This window comes from Tuber melanosporum, assembly GCF_000151645.1.
Source record: "Tuber melanosporum whole genome shotgun sequence assembly, scaffold_5, strain Mel28".
Taxonomy (NCBI): domain Eukaryota; kingdom Fungi; phylum Ascomycota; class Pezizomycetes; order Pezizales; family Tuberaceae; genus Tuber; species Tuber melanosporum.
Window position 1 is genome coordinate 628235 of NW_003299095.1, and position 17056 is coordinate 645290.

The 17056-nt window shown below is 48.2% G+C and overlaps 7 protein-coding genes; 2 read left to right on the forward strand and 5 right to left on the reverse strand.

The window, feature by feature from the left end:
- Window positions 1–326: 326 nt before the first annotated feature.
- GSTUM_00008767001 (uncharacterized protein) lies at window positions 327–1453 on the reverse strand. XM_002840263.2 has 4 exons: window positions 1351–1453; window positions 1117–1300; window positions 657–1044; window positions 327–590 (listed from the first exon to the last, which is right to left on the reverse strand). The coding sequence occupies exons 1-4, from the start codon at window positions 1375–1377 to the stop codon at window positions 356–358; spliced, it is 834 nt and encodes a 277-aa protein (XP_002840309.1). The 5' UTR covers window positions 1378–1453; the 3' UTR covers window positions 327–355.
- A 343-nt stretch (window positions 1454–1796) lies between these two features.
- On the forward strand, window positions 1797–4620 carry GSTUM_00008768001 (uncharacterized protein; the record flags this gene model as incomplete). XM_002840264.2 has 8 exons in its annotated part: window positions 1797–1856; window positions 1915–2127; window positions 2181–2254; window positions 2306–2540; window positions 2594–3007; window positions 3056–3853; window positions 3903–4150; window positions 4218–4620. 8 exons carry the CDS (start codon window positions 1797–1799, stop codon window positions 4321–4323), a joined length of 2148 nt encoding a protein of 715 aa, XP_002840310.1. The 3' UTR covers window positions 4324–4620.
- Window positions 4621–5208: 588 nt separating this feature from the next.
- Window positions 5209–5796, reverse strand: GSTUM_00008769001 (uncharacterized protein; the record flags this gene model as incomplete). The annotated part of the gene is made up of 1 exon (XM_002840265.1): window positions 5209–5796. One exon carries the CDS (start codon window positions 5794–5796, stop codon window positions 5209–5211), a length of 588 nt encoding a protein of 195 aa, XP_002840311.1.
- Window positions 5797–6041: 245 nt separating this feature from the next.
- Window positions 6042–9053, reverse strand: GSTUM_00008770001 (uncharacterized protein). XM_002840266.2 has 3 exons: window positions 7677–9053; window positions 6729–7530; window positions 6042–6664 (listed from the first exon to the last, which is right to left on the reverse strand). Exons 1-3 carry the CDS (start codon window positions 8680–8682, stop codon window positions 6382–6384), a joined length of 2091 nt encoding a protein of 696 aa, XP_002840312.1. The 5' UTR covers window positions 8683–9053; the 3' UTR covers window positions 6042–6381.
- A 519-nt stretch (window positions 9054–9572) lies between these two features.
- GSTUM_00008771001 (uncharacterized protein) lies at window positions 9573–11854 on the reverse strand (the record flags this gene model as incomplete). XM_002840267.2 has 6 exons in its annotated part: window positions 11718–11854; window positions 10926–11637; window positions 10659–10863; window positions 10317–10604; window positions 10192–10199; window positions 9573–10059 (listed from the first exon to the last, which is right to left on the reverse strand). Exons 1-6 carry the CDS (start codon window positions 11773–11775, stop codon window positions 9573–9575), a joined length of 1758 nt encoding a protein of 585 aa, XP_002840313.1. The 5' UTR covers window positions 11776–11854.
- A 78-nt stretch (window positions 11855–11932) lies between these two features.
- GSTUM_00008772001 (uncharacterized protein) lies at window positions 11933–14612 on the forward strand. XM_002840268.2 has 5 exons: window positions 11933–12281; window positions 12345–12807; window positions 12856–12946; window positions 12997–13498; window positions 13556–14612. The coding sequence occupies exons 1-5, from the start codon at window positions 12033–12035 to the stop codon at window positions 14462–14464; spliced, it is 2214 nt and encodes a 737-aa protein (XP_002840314.1). The 5' UTR covers window positions 11933–12032; the 3' UTR covers window positions 14465–14612.
- A 613-nt stretch (window positions 14613–15225) lies between these two features.
- On the reverse strand, window positions 15226–16846 carry GSTUM_00008773001 (uncharacterized protein; the record flags this gene model as incomplete). XM_002840269.2 has 2 exons in its annotated part: window positions 15226–16718; window positions 16813–16846. The coding sequence occupies 2 exons, from the start codon at window positions 16844–16846 to the stop codon at window positions 16537–16539; spliced, it is 216 nt and encodes a 71-aa protein (XP_002840315.1). The 3' UTR covers window positions 15226–16536.
- Window positions 16847–17056: the final 210 nt, after the last annotated feature.

A 17056-nucleotide genomic window follows, 5' to 3' on the forward strand; every position in this document is an offset into this window, starting at 1 on the left:
GAGCTCCGCTTATGTTAGCAGATGAGCGGCCCAAGTTCCAAGTCATAACTGGGGTGAATGTTTTGGGGATTCAAAGTACAATATCGTGCTCACAATATTATGCACCATCTTACGAATAAACTTCCCATCCCGCACTCGTATGGTCTACCTATTCTACCAGTGAAACTTTATGCTTAGGGCATAATTGGGGTAGCTATCCCATATCACGATGTTCATAAGTAGGCGCTGGTATTACACCCACGGGGGGATAATACGCACAATCCGCCAGACGCACTTCAGCTAGCTGTGGCTCCAGTTTCCACAATACAGCTGGGCAGGAATCTCAGAAGCAAAGTTCAAAATTTCGACATCTAATCTAAAGATTCTCTTGTCCTTTCCCTGATCCTCCAGATCTTACATCATCCATTTCTCCTGCAGCAAAAGAGGACGCAATAAAGTCTTCATCCCCAATAAATTTCGGGGAAGGGAAATCTGGGTCCCTCCCGTATGCAATTCTCGCGGCGTCAACCAGAATCCTCGCCGTCATCCCCCAGACCTTGTATCGCAGAAGCTTGGTTCCGTTCCATACTGGTGCTTGGAATTCATGATTCCTATTTTGTAGTACCCGGAAAATAAATGTCTCGCTGTAGCGAATGGATGTTGGGATGTAAACTTACTTCCACTTCCTCCCGCCCCAACTAAACCAATTCCCGTTATACCATGGAACGCCGTCCAATCCTTGCATTGCACCATCATCATCATCGTAGTCATTCATTAGAAAGCGTTCCAGTGGAACGGTAAAAGCGCTGGCGACCTCCTGAGGATCGAGTTTTGGTATAAGGCTATCATCGACATCCGCTGCCAGACCCTTGGTAATGTCACGCATATATGCTACGCACGGCCTCACGCCGATATTTGTGCCCGCCTGGAACAGCGGTAGCTCTGTCAAATGTTCCACAGAGACCTGCGAAGGGAACGGATGAGAGTCTAGCGGGAGGCCGACCTCCTCATAAGCTTCTCTCCGGGCAGTTTGCACTGGTGTCTCGTCCGGGCGGTCGGCTCTTCCTATAAGTTCGATTAGTAATAATTTTTAGAAGCATAAGGATGGGGGTAGCTGTATGACTGCGCCTACAATACCTCCAGGTAAGGCAACTTGGCCCGCGAATGTACGCAGCGATGCACTACGAACCGTCAAGACTATGCATAGTTCGCCAGCCCTGTCCGCAAATAACAGTAATAGCACTGCTGCCCGCCGGCACATGGGAAGGGACGAATATATAGTTGGCGGGGGGACATACGCCCGTAGCCGTTCGAGAGCTTTCTGGGGGATGAGTTAGTTGGGAGTCTTTGTCGGAGCTTGGAGCAAAGTACTGTTGAGGTGGGTGATAATGGTGACATTTTATATATATTGCAGCTAGGCTTTGATTATACTGTGACTTTGTTGTAATTCGGGGACTTCTGGTATGGGTGTTGTGGTCTAGTGGTATCGTTATCGCTATTGGAGCTTAGCAGTCGGAATGGTAGAGAAACGGGCATTGCCTGAACTGATGCCTGAACTCGCGTGGTGCGATGCCGGTGTCATGTGGTACCCGACAGGTGCAAGTTTGGAGAGATCTGAAAGTATGACAAAAATAATTTAATTTAATCAAATGGCTCTCATGTTAAGAACGCTATTTCTTAGGATTGATTGGGCTATTCTCCTACATTTTCTATGGGTTGGCGGTTGAGATGCCAAAGGTGAGGCTCAAGTTTGTCTGGATTTCCGACGCGTCTGCCCGAACTTTGCGCCCAAACCTCAACAATCCACGCGACAAATCATGGAGTCAACTCCGCCAGAAGAAGTTTACGTTGATGAATTCGACCCCAAGGAGCACCAGGTATTTCCGCTTGATGTGCTGCTATTGGCACCCATCTAACTCATAGGTTGTGTGTTAGGGATGTTACATTTTCACTCTGGACGGCGAAGAGGATAGGCCGACAAAGCACCGGAAGACTAAAGGCAAGCAACGTGCTACGGAGAAAGCAGTTGTAGAGGAAGAGAAATGTCCTTTCCCTGTGCTATTAGATGGTAAGGAGACAGAGAGTACCATAAAGCTCAGATACCGGACGTATTGTAAACTTTGGGAGGCGCAAGAAAAGAGAACGAAGGTGAGGTTATGATGGACAGCAATCCTCGGCCACCTGCGCTGATAGAGATATAGGCTATTCTGGATTCTTTCAATAGCAAGACTCTGGATGACGTTTCAACTTTTGTAAAGGATGCTACGCCAGAGAAGTAATTGGAACTACCTTTTTTTTTGAGAACCGCATATTTACAGTCCAACAGGTACGAAGGGAAGATCCCCACAGCGCTTGTTCTCGCCGGTCCAAACATTGCGTCGCACGAGCTGCTATTCGAACAGCTAGCTCAACGGATACGGAGTCAGGATAGGACTGGACCAGTTGTGGTCCTGACCTCTAAAGATGCTACCAACTTAAAGACCATTCTCAGGAAATTGATCAGGGACGCTACACAACAAGATGAAGGCGTAGATGACGAAGAAGAGGATATTGTTCGCAAGGTTGGTAGGGTGGATGGGGTCCCTAGATGGATTTCTCTCTAACCCAATCGCAGAGCACGAAATTACTCAACTACGATCTACAGATCTTGCAGATTTGGTGTGAATTACACAAGGGTCAGAAGGTCACCGTTGCGGTGCAAGATTCTGAAGCCTTTGACAGCGGTATTCTTTCTGATTTAATATCGCTTTTTATTTCATATTTGGATCGCATACCATTTGTACTTCTGATTGGTATTGCGACCTCAGTGGAGATATTTCACGATAAGCTTCCGAAATCGACGATTCGTCTCATGAGGGGAAATAAGTTTGATGTCGAACGGGCTGAGGAGTGCCTTGCCCAGATATTTAACGACTCTATGACAAGCGATGAAGCTGTTCTCAGGCTTGGGGCGTCTGTCTGTGATTTCCTCCTTGAACGGTACAGGGATCACACTCAGAGCATACAAGCCTTTGTGGCGGCATTGAAGGTAATTCTCCTCTGGAATGCACAATAGAAACTTGTTAACAGTTAAAAGTATGCCTACATGTCACACTTCTACGCCAATCCTCTAAGCATTATTCTTGGATTTATTGATAACACCGATGGTCTTGGAGAGGTATTATCTACTGAGCATGTGGAGGCAATCAGAAACGTTCCGTCTTTTAGGAGATATGTAGAAGGCAAGATGGCCGCAAAGGAAGTCGGTGAGGTCCGCAAGCTACTTACCGATGACAATTATGTTCGTCGCGCCATTGCCGAAAGAATTCCGGAGTCGCGAAATTACGGTATCGAGCTAGGCCAGGCATTGACATTCTTGGAGATTGGGCGCAGCTGTACATTAATCCAGAACAATGCCCCACGTTATGAACTGTATTCGAAAGCTCTTTCCGGAGAGCTTCAAACCAGTCCTTCCGTCAGGGAATTTCTAATGTCTTTGAAGCGAATGAATTCCACCACTTTACTCAATCTCCTTGAAAAGGTCATGCAGGAGATCCAAACACCAGCTATCACTGAGCCTCTAAGACCTTTGCAGGAGAAGATAAAAAAGCTAGTCGAGGAAGCAGAAGCCTCTGGAGGAAAAAAGAACTTAATTAGCGAGTTTGACATCACGAATAATACCTTACGAGGGACTGCCGTCTCGAAGAAAGTCCGACTCGGCGAGCAAAAGTCTTCGTTGACCAAGCAGGATACTGAGTATTCGGCATTAGTCCAGCAGGTCTATACCATCGCCGAATCATACCTCACGACTAATTTCAACTCTAGTCAACACGGCTTGCAAAATGTACTCCTGCACGAGGTCTTCTTTTACGACTTGAGGTCTCCGCATAGTGCTGTTAGCCCTCCTTCACCTATGTTTATAGATAGATGCTGACAGTAGGCAGGTCTTTGCACCAAAACCCCGCTCCACGATTGAGCGCGGGTTGTCCCAACCGCAGGACTACCTCGCTTGTTCGTGTTGCACCTCCGCCGACGGGGATGAAGTCGGTATCAGGGGAACTCAACCCCCCGCCAGCATCATATACCGATTATACCTGGAGTCCGGCGCGCTGATCAACATATACGATCTCTGGAGCGCTTTTTACTCCGTTATTGCCGGCGAAGAAGAGGAATTTGACGTTCCGACTGCTCAGTATTCCCCCCAATTCTGCTTCTGCTTCTGCTCCGCTTTAGGTCTGGTAACTAACGTTGGCATGAAGGGCACTGTTCTACAGATCACTCGCGGAAATGCGCTTCTTGGGCTTTGTGAAGCATACGAAGAAGAAGACGGATCACATCGCGAAGTTGGCTTGGAAGGGAATTTGACCTTACTCTTTCCCTTAATTATGTTTCTGTGCTCTGACTTTCCTTTTTCATTTATTTTCATTCGCTCATCTTTTCGGTTTCCATTTTCCACTCTCCACTTTTCTCATTCTCGGATTAAAATTACCCATTTGTTATTCTGGATGGTTGGATAGATTGGGATGCCTTTATCAATTCTTAAGTTGAATTTTGTGTACTGAAATTGGGCTGGTGCCAGTAGTGTCACGACACGGCAATACCGGTAGTAGAATCTCGGGAGGTTATTGTGCTCGCCTACATATATGGTTGAGTGTTGAATCAATTATATTATTATTATTATTATTATTATTATGTGGTGAACATGTACCAGCGCTTTATCCTCTCCCGGCGAATCAAGATGTTATTGCACAGCACTAACTGCTAATTCCGCCTACGCCATCAATCACGCTTCCTTCCTTCCTTTCTACAGTAGTACAGTAGCCCCGAGCATAGGTTATGCAAAAGAGGCACCAGCACAATGAGTCGCCGCCCCTTACAGCGGATCCCGGGCCTAACTTTACTGCCCAACTACTTGGGAATACCGGCATCATGGGTTGCTACGGTATACAGCTTCTTTTTCTTCTTTTTTTCTTCTTCGGGGGTGCGGGGTTGAATGGATAGTATCGTACCTGGCTTGCTGTGGTAATTTTCTGTTTATATTTGGGATAGCTGTGGGAGTGTATCTGGTGTGGGGTGGACCGGCGTGTGATTCGGGTTGTTCGCTAATAGATATGATATATAGAGGTGAGGGAGTCACCGGTCTGACTGGCGGGCTTATGGTAAAAAAAGAATATGGGAAGGTTTGTGAGGATGTGTATAAAGCCAGATGATACAGCCCCCCGGAGAACCATTATGCTGCCCATACACAATCTATAACTCCAACATTCCCCTCCCCTTGAACTTCTTCCCACCCCTCTCCCCGGGCCTAACCAAAAACCTCCTCCCGTGCACCTCGAACACCCTCCTTCCCTGTCCCTCTTTCCCTCCCCCAACCTCGATCCGGAACACGCAAACCCCCTTCCCAGCCCCCCTAACCCTCCCGCTCTCTTCACAAGCAATATACACAACCCCCCTCCTCTCAATCACACAAACCCCCACAATACCCACAAGGCTTGGACAAGCACTCCGGACAACCTCGACCCTCGCGCCAACGAATTCCGCGCTAGCCATGAGCTGCGCCGCCGCAGCTGAGGAGGAGGTGGAGCGGAGGAGATCGGTGGCGTAGTCGCTCCAGAGGGCGTGGAGAGCGCGGAGCGTAGTGGGTGGGACGGATTTGGGAATTTGGTGGATTTTTTGAGCGCGTTTTTGGGTTGCTGTTAGGGGTTTTGATGGCGGCGCGGGAGGAGGGGGAGGGAGGGTATTTGGGTGGAGATGCAGGGGTTTGTAAGTTATCGAAGAGTGGACTTCTGAGGTGATGGCTGGGGAGTAGGCGGATGAGAGGAGGGTGTTTAATGACATTTTTTTCTTGTGGTTGCCGGTGGTGGTGTCGCGCCGCCCGACTGCTTGCTTGCTAGAACGGGTGAGGTGGGGATGGAAGGAGAAATGAATAAAGATAGCGAACTAAATTTACACTATCAGATGATACCAGACCCTGTCCCGAGGTTGAGATAAAGTTTGGCGGATCTTGGCGTGCATAACCCACGTGGAATATGCTTATCGATAAGGTGGCAGATTCAAAGTATTCAATGACGTTAAAAGCCCAGTTTTCTCAACTTTTTTTTATTTTGTTAAAAGTACTATGACTGGCATTGCAGTCGTGAATAGGCGGTACATAGACTTAAAGTACAAGATACATGAGGTGGGCTATAACACATTTGAAGGCTTCTAGTAATAACAGATTTAAAGAGAAAGCATAATTACCGCCCAAACATAAGACATGTATAAAACAATGAGTCCGCCGCCGCTAAACAAGGAAAATTCACCAAACCTCATGAGAGCCTGAGGCTAGGAATGTGAAACAAAGCAAACAAGACCGACCATGCTGCTTTGGATATGGGAACGAGAGTTACTCATCCCCCTTTTGAATGGCATAGCAGATGTGGTTTAATTTTTGATATTATTCACGTCAACCCAATTTCCACCGGTACCGTAGATATCTTCCTGGTAATCCTGGAGATTCAGGATTTCGCCGATGCTGCGACTCTCCTCGAGAACTTCGCGGGCCCTTTTTTCAGTGATTTTCATGTCCTCCATGATAAGGCGGACGGCCATCTCAGGGACGAGAACAGCCTGAACGAATGCCGCAGCGCTACTATGAGCCAGGTTAGATGTTTCATTATTGCGCGTGGTGATTTCATTGCCAAAACGGCGAAGCAACCAGTGTAGCCTATTTAGCTTGTTAGCAAATATATCCAAGATATATGCCAAAGAATAGTTCCGACAAAGCTTACATGATGTTGGCCCCGCGAGGGCCGTAGTATCCAGGATATTGCAAGCGATGATCTTTTTGAATGAGGAGAATGGGATTGCCTCTGACATCCTTCTCTTGCTGCTTGAAGATGGCCATGAATGGGGATTCAGTTTCTCCGTGTACAATGGCTTTGATAGGCTTGTAGTGGGTTTCGATCCTCTTTTTCATTCCCTTCCAATCGATTTCAGGGTAACCCCTTTCCATCCATTCCTCTCTCAAAGACACCGCTTTATGCTCAGTACAAATGTCCATCCACTCGAGCATCGGTATATGGCCTTCGCTGAAATTCCCGTTTTTCCAGGTATCGAGGAAACCGGTAGGTAGAGGTTCGTTACATCCCTGGCATACACCCTTCTCAGCACCCGGCGGGGGCGATTGCGCAAGATTGCGTCCCTCAATTGCCGGTCCCGGTGACTTGCTCGAAAGATCATCATCTCCATCAAGATCATCATCCGAAAGTCTCTTAAGACTGACTTCCCTCATAACACCGAAACCTATGCCCAAGTCAATAGCAAATCTCAAGGCGGATGTAAAACACGATTTCTTACCAAACTTCTCACGGGGATTGATGAATGAGGATTCCGCCACAGCCTCTTCGTCCCCCTCTAGAGATAGGTCGCCATCACGCTTATGTGTTGCAAGGAGTAGGCGGCTAGATCTCTTTGAAGTCTTATCCTTACGTTTTCCCACACGCGGGGCAGCTGTAGGCGTAGTCACCGTTTCTGACTCCTCTTGAAGTTCCTGTTGGCGTTTCTCGGCCCGGGACAACGCACGTGCGAAGGCTGCGATATCTCGTCAATAATTATCCAAACAATAAAGGGAGGGCATATCTATATTACACTCCCTCTGCGACAACCTTGGCTTTAACTTGAACGGGGCTACATTTCAGTTAGAATGATTCTTCTGGGGGCTTTGGGGAAAGGCATACGATGAGATTTCATAAGCTCTTTAGCATACGGGATAGTGCTATATCCACCCTTTCCGTTTGTACCATAAGTTGCCTTCTTGAAAGTTACCGGGCGCTTTCCTCCTCTCTTTTCTTCTCCAGTCTTCCAACTGGGGACGGGGGGTGCCTTAGCCTTCCCTCCGGTAGGCCCGCAAAGGCTATCATCGCCGTTAGTGGGGTCAGTGTTAACTAGCGACGGCGTGTTGGATCCATTATCGTTTGAAGGATCGGCTTTCTGGGGAGAATCGCCATCGATCAAAATAGGGGAAGACCTGCTCGACGACGGCAAAGGCGACAGCGGAGACGATGAGGACGATATGGTGTCCCCCGAGAGAGAAATAGAGGTCTTTTCTTCGCCGACAACACTATTATTAGGGGGTTCAAGATCCCTTCCAAGAGACCTCGATCTACTCCTAGAGAGCCTCTCGGCCAACATGCCCTGAGCGCTATCATGGTAATCCAATGAGTCTGCGGTTTGTGTGTAGTCGAGACGTCTCTTCTTCTTATGCTCATCGCCAGGGCCGTAGGGAACAAAGAAGCGTGGGGCTACAGAACCATTCTCATTAGTATTTGTGGAGAGAACTGAAACGGATTTTCTGGTTAAGGTGCGTCTCGCAGATCGTGTTTCGGCAATAGTTGGCGCATTTAAATTCGACAATGGATCATCAGATTGAGGGGATTCCGTACTTATTACCGTGCCAGTGTTAACGGAGGTAACATGGAGTGGTGAATGAGGTGGCGATCTAATGGCGTAGGCGCTGGAAAACTGAGAGTTTGCACGAATTCCGGCCGGGGTGCCACCCTCCCCATCCTCGTCGCCAGGTATCATGTAAGTTTGACGTTTACCCCTTCCTCCGCCGAACTTCGGACCAACTTCCATAAAGATAGGCTTGGTGATCCTCGGGCGTTTGAGACTTTTTTCACCTCCAGCGGAGTACGTGGAGGTGGTTGATGGCTTGATTCCGGTGGATTTGCGAGTTAGAGGCATTGTAGCCGAGATGAGAGTGGAATTGGAGGAAAGGTAGAAGCGAAGTTGAAAGTTACTAAAAATGCTTGAGGGAAAGAGAGTCGTGAGGTAGCAAGGTGTAGAAATTTTCAGGTGTTGGTGTCGGTGTGGGTGTTGGTGGGGGAGAGTTAAGGAGGAATGCGGGAGCCAGCTGAAGGAAGGGGGCGGCTGAAAAAGAGAGCCAATGGGGGTTTTCGTGGGAAGAAAGGGCAAGTAAATAAAAGCCCCTCAAAGATTTCTATTTTCGGCCGTATCTCACCATAGAATGTCGAAGGCGTTGTGGAGACCAAGGTAAAGATGGTTTAGTGGGTGAAGGAGGGGAGGGTTGCATAGATGAGGAAGATGGATACAGTGTCATACTTGTAGAAGGATGGAAGGTGGAAGCAAGCAGCCCTACCATAAGCTAGTTACGCCTGCAAGCCTGTCCATTTGCTTGGCAGCAACACGGTTCCTCGCCGGTCCGCCCCGCAACCCACAATACGGGTCCGGACTCACTTCTTGACCCACTCCAACATCTACGATACGAGTATCATACTCGAGTGCTTGTAATTCGATGTTCTGCAATTTTCTTCTTCATAGACTGTATCACTTTTTGAGATATCAGCAACGAAAGTTGAGAAGCTGACCTCTATTGGTTCATGAGTGGTATTTTGTGCTTGGAGCAACCACGCAACCCCGGTGAGTGAGACCGCTTGCACAATACGGTACTCTGCTGTCGCAGATGTTTTTTTTCTTGCACGTACATATAGTACTCTTAGGAATATAGCACGAGAGTAGAGGTAGGGTATCAGATAGAAAACTTTTGGCTATTATACAGCCGTCTACAACTGTGACATCTACACCTAAGAACTACTATACGTCTCTAACATCCATTATTTTTTAGCCCTGCTTTTCAAAGAATGCACCAGCCTCTTGAGCTCATCCTCACCCTTTCCGCCCTTATCCGCCTTGTCCACCTTCCGCCTCTTCCTCTCACCCTCACCCTCCTCCCTGTCATCATTCCTCTTCTGCGTCCTATTCCTCCTCTCCTCTAAAAGTTTACTCATAGCCTTTGTCTTCACAAACCTTGGATTTGTTGGATCAATTGCAAACTCATGCTTCTCATAAACAGCCGCGAATCTGGGATCCTTAACATCGATTTCGAACCCGTCTTGTATTCCCTCGGGCTCGAACTCTGCCTTTCTACGCCTGCCCTTCTTGCCCTTCTTTTTCTCAGCTTTGACAATCTGCTTCATGTCGAAGTGGTAGAGCTTCTTGCCATCGGTGTCCACGTCTTCGCCCGTCATTAGAAGCTCTAGTTCCGCGCGTTTGGATGCGTTTTTGGCAGCTTCAGCAGATTTTGCTTCTCGGTCCTTGCGCCTCTTTTCCTTTTTCTCAGCAGATTTTGAAGCCGGGGCGTCGTCGAAGAAGGGGTCATCGAAGCCTAGGTTTGTGATTATATCTCCAGCTTCTTTCTTTTCTATTATATCCTCTGCATTTTTGTTTTCGAACTTGTCGCCCTTGCCATCCCCTTCCCGCGTGGCTTTCAGCCCTTCCTTCCGGCGTCGCCTTCGTTCTTTCTCTTTTCGGGCGTATTTGGTTATTGTGGTTTCCTCTTCTTCATCTTCCTCAATGACTTTTCGGTCTTTGGCCTTTTCGCTTAGCCCTGATGTAAACGTCACTTCCATGTCGCCTACTAGTTCGGCTTTGTCCTTTTTTCCGAAACCAGTCGCGGATAGCAGGGCTCGGTATTTATCCTTTGCTGCCTCACGAGCTCCAGACTCAGATTCGCTGTCGCTGGAGGCTAGATAGTCCTTTAGGTCCATGTCTTCTAAATCCCTCTGGGAGAAAGCACGCTTGGTAGCAAGTTTTCGCTGTTGATCGTCTTCATCCCAGGTTAGTTTGACTTTAGAATGTTGGAGTGCCTGGAAATATAGGCATTAGTGGCTATGCATGATATCATGATGTCGAAGACGTACGTCTGTGGAAAAATCAACAGGCTTGTAGTTTGCCGGAACTTCGACACACCTGTCTTGGGGCTTATCGTCTTCAAAAGATGTTTCATCTGGGATAAATCGGAGGTCAAAGAAATTTGCAGTAGCTTCATATTCTGCGCCATCGCACTGCTCATAAATGTATCTCGCAGTCTCCAGGGAATCGCATTCTACTACTGCATAGAAATACCTATTACACCCAATTAGCTTATTCATAACTTCCACAATTTAGACGATATCATTAAAACAAACCTTAATCTCTCCAACTGGTAATTCCTCAACTTGCTGCTATCGAACTCCTCTCCCTTATCCTCTTTAATAATGGTTTTCTCGTCGACCTCCTCGTCTAAATTGCTGTCCTCATCATCACTACTAATAACCCTGGCTTTACCCTTTGGTTTGAAAATCTCTGTAGGTGGCCCCTCCATCTCCTCTCTTTCCATTCGCTCTTTACCAAACTCACTTGGATAAACTGTAACACTAACAATCCTTCCACCCCCGGTAACAAAGCTCGAGAAGGTCTTTAAAAGATCCACTGCCTGAACATTATCCCAGTCTAAATTCACGGCCGCAAACCTCTTGCTAACCTCTCCCATGGGGATCTCCCTCTGACATTCCACCTGAGCTCTTGCCGCTTCCTCTTCCGCCTCTCCGACTTCTTCGTCTTCCTCATCACTAGATTCTTCCGAAGTGGAAATTACACCTTCGCCTCTTGCTGGGTCGTATACTCGTGCTTGCTCTTCATCCTCATCTTCCTCGTCGGAGATGTGGTAGTACCGTTTGATTTCCTCCTTCCCTGCGTCTTTTCCAATATTGCGACCATATCTGTCTACGCTTGCTTTCTCCGCAAACGACCTATCCTTGTACATGCGCTCGAAGCGCTTGTCGATCTTGAGTTTTGCATCTTTGCGGCGGGGGAGGGCGAAGCGGGGGTCATTATGGACTGAGATGAATCGCTCGTCGGCTATTGATAGTTTAGTTATGGAATTCAACTCTAAAAAAGACCCACTCTTGAGGTTGAGAGAGAACTAGGAGGGAACAAACTTGTCACAGGAACTTTTGGCTCATCAGAGAACTTCTTCCGATGTTTGTCTTTAGCCATCTAAGTTTGAAAAAATCAATTGGCGATAATCGGACTTGCAGGGAATGTTATTGTGGGGAGACCTTCAATTTAAGTTGTGATGAGGAAGGTTTTTTTTTTTTCCTATCTGTTGCCGGCACCTGAAGACCTGCAACCATGCCAAGCATTTCACATCGCACTCCGATTCCGTGTCATAAAATATTTTTTTCCCTTCCCCGAAATTACATTCCGCTATTACAACACCCTTACCAACGTCAATTCTTTGATAACCTGCAACAATGGGCCGCATAAAGAAATCAACTCGCAAGTTCGAAGCGAAGCATCTGAAAAAAACACTCGAAGATAGAAAGGCTCACGTAAAGGTAAAACAACGACACCAACTCGCTGAGAAGCGCAAGAAGCGAGTGGACGGAAACGCCGACAAAGATGCGGAGGAGAAGGAAATAAAGAAGTCTAAGAGAAAAGATGACGATGTGGAGCTATTCGAGGATATGAGCGTCGAGCAATTCTTCCAGGGTGGATTCGAAGTTCCCGAGACTGAGAAGGAAAAGAAGAGGAAGAGGAAGGAATTGAAGAGGAAGAGGGGCGAGGCAGAGGAGAAGGATAATGGTGAGGTGGAAGAGAAGGGGGAGAGTAATGATGAGTTGGAAACTCACAGGGCAGATTTATCTGCGCTTGCGGAAAAAGACCCAGAGTTTTTCAAATATCTTCAGGAGAACGATTCCGAATTGCTGGACTTCACGGCGGCAGAACAGGATGGTCGTTCTGGCATTGACATTATGTCTGAAGGCGAGAGCGAAGACGAAGCGCCCAAGAAGAAAAAGAAAAAGAAGCCTAAGAAGAGTGAAGGTAAAGAGCTAGCTCAGAACGACATTGCAGGTTCGAGTATCGAAGTTACATTGAGAGATGTGGAAACTTGGAAGAGGGCACTTGTGGAGGAAAAGAGTCTACGTAGTCTCAAGAAGGTGGTTTTGGCATTTAGGGCTGCGGTGCATGTTAGCGACGTTGGTGACAATGATAGTGGGTGCAAGTACACCATTACTGATGCCAATAGTATGTTGTCATTATTTAGTTTGGTCTTTGTGATGCTAATTAGGACAGTTTATCATGAACTCTTGGTTTTGGCGCTAAAACATGTTCCTGATGTACTCAACCATCATCTACCAGTGAAGGAGAGCGCATCGGGGAAGATGTAAGCACATATTTTGTGTTTTGAGATGAGCGTGGCTGATCGTGCTACAGTCGTATTGCCAGCGACACCAAAAAATACCGCTCAATGAGCCCACTACTCAAGTCTCACTCGGCATCCTTGCTTCACCTCCTTCCTACCCTTACCGACGCTCCGACTCAAAAGCTACTCCTAAACTCTACAGTTCCTTTAGTCCCATATTTCCTATCCTTCCGAAAATTCCTCAAGGCGTACATCAAGGCTGTCGTTGATATCTGGGCTGCAAACAGCTCAGATGAATCTACAAGAATCACAGCGTTCTTGGTTGTCCGCAGAGCTACTGTGATTGGAGATGACGGGTTGAAGGAGATGTGTCTTAAGGCGCTTTACGCCGGATTTGTTCGTGCTAGCAGACAAACAAGTGGATATACTATGCAGGGAATTAACTTGATGAAGAACTCTGCCCGTGAAGTTCTTGGACTGAATAGTATGGACAAAGTCGGGTATTCTGCTGGGTTTGGATATATCAGACAATTGGCGATACATCTGAGAAACAGTATTACCAATAACTCAAAGGTTTGTAACGGTAACTTACTAACCACACATTACCATCTGCTGACCCACAAAACCCAGGACTCTTACAAGACTGTCTACAACTGGCAATACGTCCACTCCCTCGACTTTTGGTCCCGTGCCCTTTCAGCTCACTGCGACGGATTCAAAGAAGCTGAAGCGGGCAGAGAGTCCCCCTTGCGGCCGTTGATCTACCCATTGATCCAGGTAACCCTCGGCGCCATCAAACTCATCCCAACGGCTCAATACTTCCCCCTGCGCTTCTACCTCCTTCGCTCCCTCCTCCGTCTCTCAAGAGCAACAGGAGTCTACATCCCCCTAGCCTCCCTCCTCTTTGAGGTCCTCTCCTCAACCATCTTCAAGAGGAAGCCTAAGCCATCGACCCTCCGCCCCCTAGACTTCAGCACAACCATCCGCGCGCCAAAATCCTACCTGCCAACAAAAACCTACCAAGATGGCGTTGGCGAGCAAGTCGTAGAACTCCTCTCGGAGTTCTTTGTCCTGCACGCCAAATCCATCGCTTTCCCCGAGCTGGCCATACCAGCCATTGTCCATGCCAAGCGCTGGATTAAAAAGTCCTCCGTAGTCAGCCTAAACAACGCGCTCAGCGTGCTCGCCGGGAAACTAGAGGCGAATTCAAAGTGGGTGCAGGAGAGGAGGAATAAGGTCGAGTTCGCGCCCAACAAGACTGACATGGTAGATAAATTTCTTGACGATGTTGCGTGGGAGAAGACCCCGTTTGGGGCGTACGTACTCTCGCAGAGGAAGGTGAGGGAGGAGAAGAGGAAGATTGTTGAGGAGAGTCTTAGGCAGGAGAGGGCGAGGAGGAGAGGTGGGGATGGTGACAGTGAGAGTGGGGATGAGGAGGGGCATCTTTCGGTTGAGGAGGAGCAGTCTGAAGATGAGGATATGGAGGATGTAGAAGACGAAGATGAGGGTGCAGACGACTCCAATGACAGTGATGCTTGAGTTTGTAACATAGTGGGAGGGGGACAACGAATAGTAGACTAAACCAAATTTGGCGTTTGCCATCAAAGCTTTGGTCTGTTGTTCGTCGTCCCCTTTGTTCGTTGTTGTTCTCCCTACCATAGTAGATATCTATACTAATAGTGCCTAACATATCTCAGTAGCCAGTTTACGCTCAGTCCCGTTTTGATAAAATTACGCCGTAATTTCGCTACCGTAGCTACAAGTATGAACGAACGCTTAAGCCCTCCCCGCGGCCAAACCCCCACCTTCCGCACGGGGTTGTACTGGTAAAAACCCAAGCCCAGCCCAACTCAACCCCCATACAAAACAAACAAGAGAAAAAAGAAAAAGAAAATTCAAGCTTTATCGATGCTCTGAAACGGATTTGAACCGTTGATCTCGTCATTACTAGTGACGCGCCTTACCAACTTGGCCATCAGAGCTACATATCTATTCTTGCCTTTTATCATTCTGGAGTCAACAAACTAGTTAGCGACAACGGTGCCCACACGGGAGCAAGACGCCAATCAATTTTCTCACAAAAGGGACTTAAAATTTATGATATTTGTATCGCCGCAGGGTACAGTGCCCACTGCCAGCTACTGAGATCGAGTGATGGCGTGTGAAATGTGGATTCTTTGTCGTGGGGCAAGGACGGATAGTGGGGATTTTCAGTTCGTTCGCGAGTATATATCATGGGGGGGGGGGCGGTTTGTTTGTATGTTGATGGGGAGTGGGCTCGCTCTTTTGGAGTGGCTGGGTGGGTGGGACTTATGTATGAATTTTTGTGCTTATTTCTGGGAGGGGATTTGTGAATACTGTTGTGGTTGGGTAGTTGTATGGGGATCTCGTAGGGGGGGGTTTAAAATCATAAATACGAGGAAGTCCCTTCGGTAGAGTTTAGTACTTTCTCCAGGGCATAGATCTATCTTATACCATAGAAGATGTGTCTTATAATGGTAAAATCACAGTAGCATGCTAGTGCGTATCATACTTTTACCCTCCTACTTGAAACTCTGTTCATGCTCCCGTTAGTCTAGGAATCTACCCCCTCTACAACTCACCCACCCCCCCCCCTCCCCCCAATCGCCCATTCCGGGCAGTACCAGCGAGGATCTCATCCATTAACGATGCCACCGCAAGCATGTTCTGCCTCGCGGTGACAAGGTCCCCACCCGGCGCTCCATAAAAATATTCTCCACCCTGCGATATCAAGGATCCACACATGACTGCGGGGCCCCGCATCCTGGGGACGCCTGACAAAATCCAACGCGACTAAGGATGGGGGTTCTTTGGCGGGGATGTGTGGCTCACAACCACTCGTGAGGGGGCTAGCCTCGAGAAGGAATGATGGGTCTTTTAAGACGATTTACGGATCGGCCATTACGGAAGATACCTTGTCCGACCGAGCGAGGGAGGGGCGGAAGGGATATTACCTGCTGGACACGAAATCACGTAGGTAGGTGGTTTTCCCCCGGAATGAAAGGTGGCTGGAAGTTCTTGCGGGGATATTCCGGGATTCTCACATAGAGGCGCACGCGAATGAGCTTGGGGTTGGGTGCTGTGTTGAGAGGATTCGCGTGATGGCTTCCCGTGGGGATGTGGGGGCTTATGCTATTAGGATCGGCCCGTCGCTAGATGTTATCTGGGACGGGCCGACTAGGAGGGGAAGTATTAGTTGTGCTTAGACGAAGGTAGAACAGCTATGCGGAGGCGCTCGTTGGGGAGGTATGCGGGAGGCTGTTGCTCGACCGGGGGTTGGGGTATTTGGTGTTGTTTGATAGAGTTGGTGAGGCTCCTCCTGAGAGGATCTAGAAGAGGATCGGGCGAGGGGTGGATGAGGGAGAGGAGGGGATTACACAGGCGGATTTAGAGAGAGTTCTTTTTTCTTTCGGTATTGTCTTTTTCTATAGGATGAAGAGGAAATATAAGTTCATACCGATATATAATGAGGAGGGAGAACAGATACCCCCCATTGCCGTTTGCGATAGTATGCGATGCAGCTACATTCTCGCATGGAAAAAAACTCCAACTCCAACTCAACTCCCTTCCCACTGTAATGCCCCCCACCATCATGAATTCGCCTCAATCTCAGCCCACTTCTGCACAATCTCTTTCTTCTTATCCTTTGCCGCCTCCCTATTCTTCTTGGTCCGCTCAAGCCTCTCAGCCCGCAAACACATATTCAAATTATGTTTTGCCCCATTGCACATCCCAATGGCCTTCCACATGAATCCGCGGGCGTGGCATTCCTCTAGTATTCTCGTCACCTCGGCGCAATTGCCTTTTTTCCCAAGTTAGCCAACAGTTGTCCCTTCGAACGCGAGTAAAAGGGATAGGGGAAGGACCCTCGCTGTCGGTTCTGTTCAAGTGTGGATGCATTGCGGGTGGTAGTGGGAGGGGGAAGATCGGGTGGTTGGTTTGGGTTTAGAAAGGTTTAGTTCAGTACTCGTAGTTGAAAAATTTCGGAGTGGCGAATGGCTTGGCAACGGTCGGGTTGGTGCCGGAGTGGCGGGGAGGTGTTGTCACAAAGTGAACGGGATCGGCCACAGTTGTGGAACGAGACACTTGCCAACCTCCGGCTTGATGAGT

Excerpts from the sequence above, each read along its gene's own strand:
- GSTUM_00008767001 (XM_002840263.2), bottom strand. The coding sequence starts at position 1,377 with ATGTCACCATTATCACCCACCTCAACA. Across the intron at positions 1,301-1,350 it reads CATTATCACCCACCTCAACA|AAAGCTCTCGAACGGCTACG; the intron begins GTACTTTGCTCC and ends CTCATCCCCCAG. Across the intron at positions 1,045-1,116 it reads CCAAGTTGCCTTACCTGGAG|GAAGAGCCGACCGCCCGGAC; the intron begins GTATTGTAGGCG and ends TCGAACTTATAG.
- GSTUM_00008770001 (XM_002840266.2), bottom strand. The coding sequence starts at position 8,682 with ATGCCTCTAACTCGCAAATCCACCGGAATCAAGCCATCAACCACCTCC. Across the intron at positions 7,531-7,676 it reads AGAGCTTATGAAATCTCATC|CCTTCGCACGTGCGTTGTCC; the intron begins GTATGCCTTTCC and ends GAGATATCGCAG. Across the intron at positions 6,665-6,728 it reads CCTCGCGGGGCCAACATCAT|GCTACACTGGTTGCTTCGCC; the intron begins GTAAGCTTTGTC and ends CAAGCTAAATAG.
- GSTUM_00008772001 (XM_002840268.2), top strand. The coding sequence starts at position 12,033 with ATGGGCCGCATAAAGAAATCAACTCGCAAGTTCGAAGCGAAGCATCTG. Across the intron at positions 12,282-12,344 it reads TCTTCCAGGGTGGATTCGAA|GCAGAGGAGAAGGATAATGG; the intron begins GTTCCCGAGACT and ends AAGAGGGGCGAG. Across the intron at positions 12,947-12,996 it reads GAGAGCGCATCGGGGAAGAT|TCGTATTGCCAGCGACACCA; the intron begins GTAAGCACATAT and ends ATCGTGCTACAG.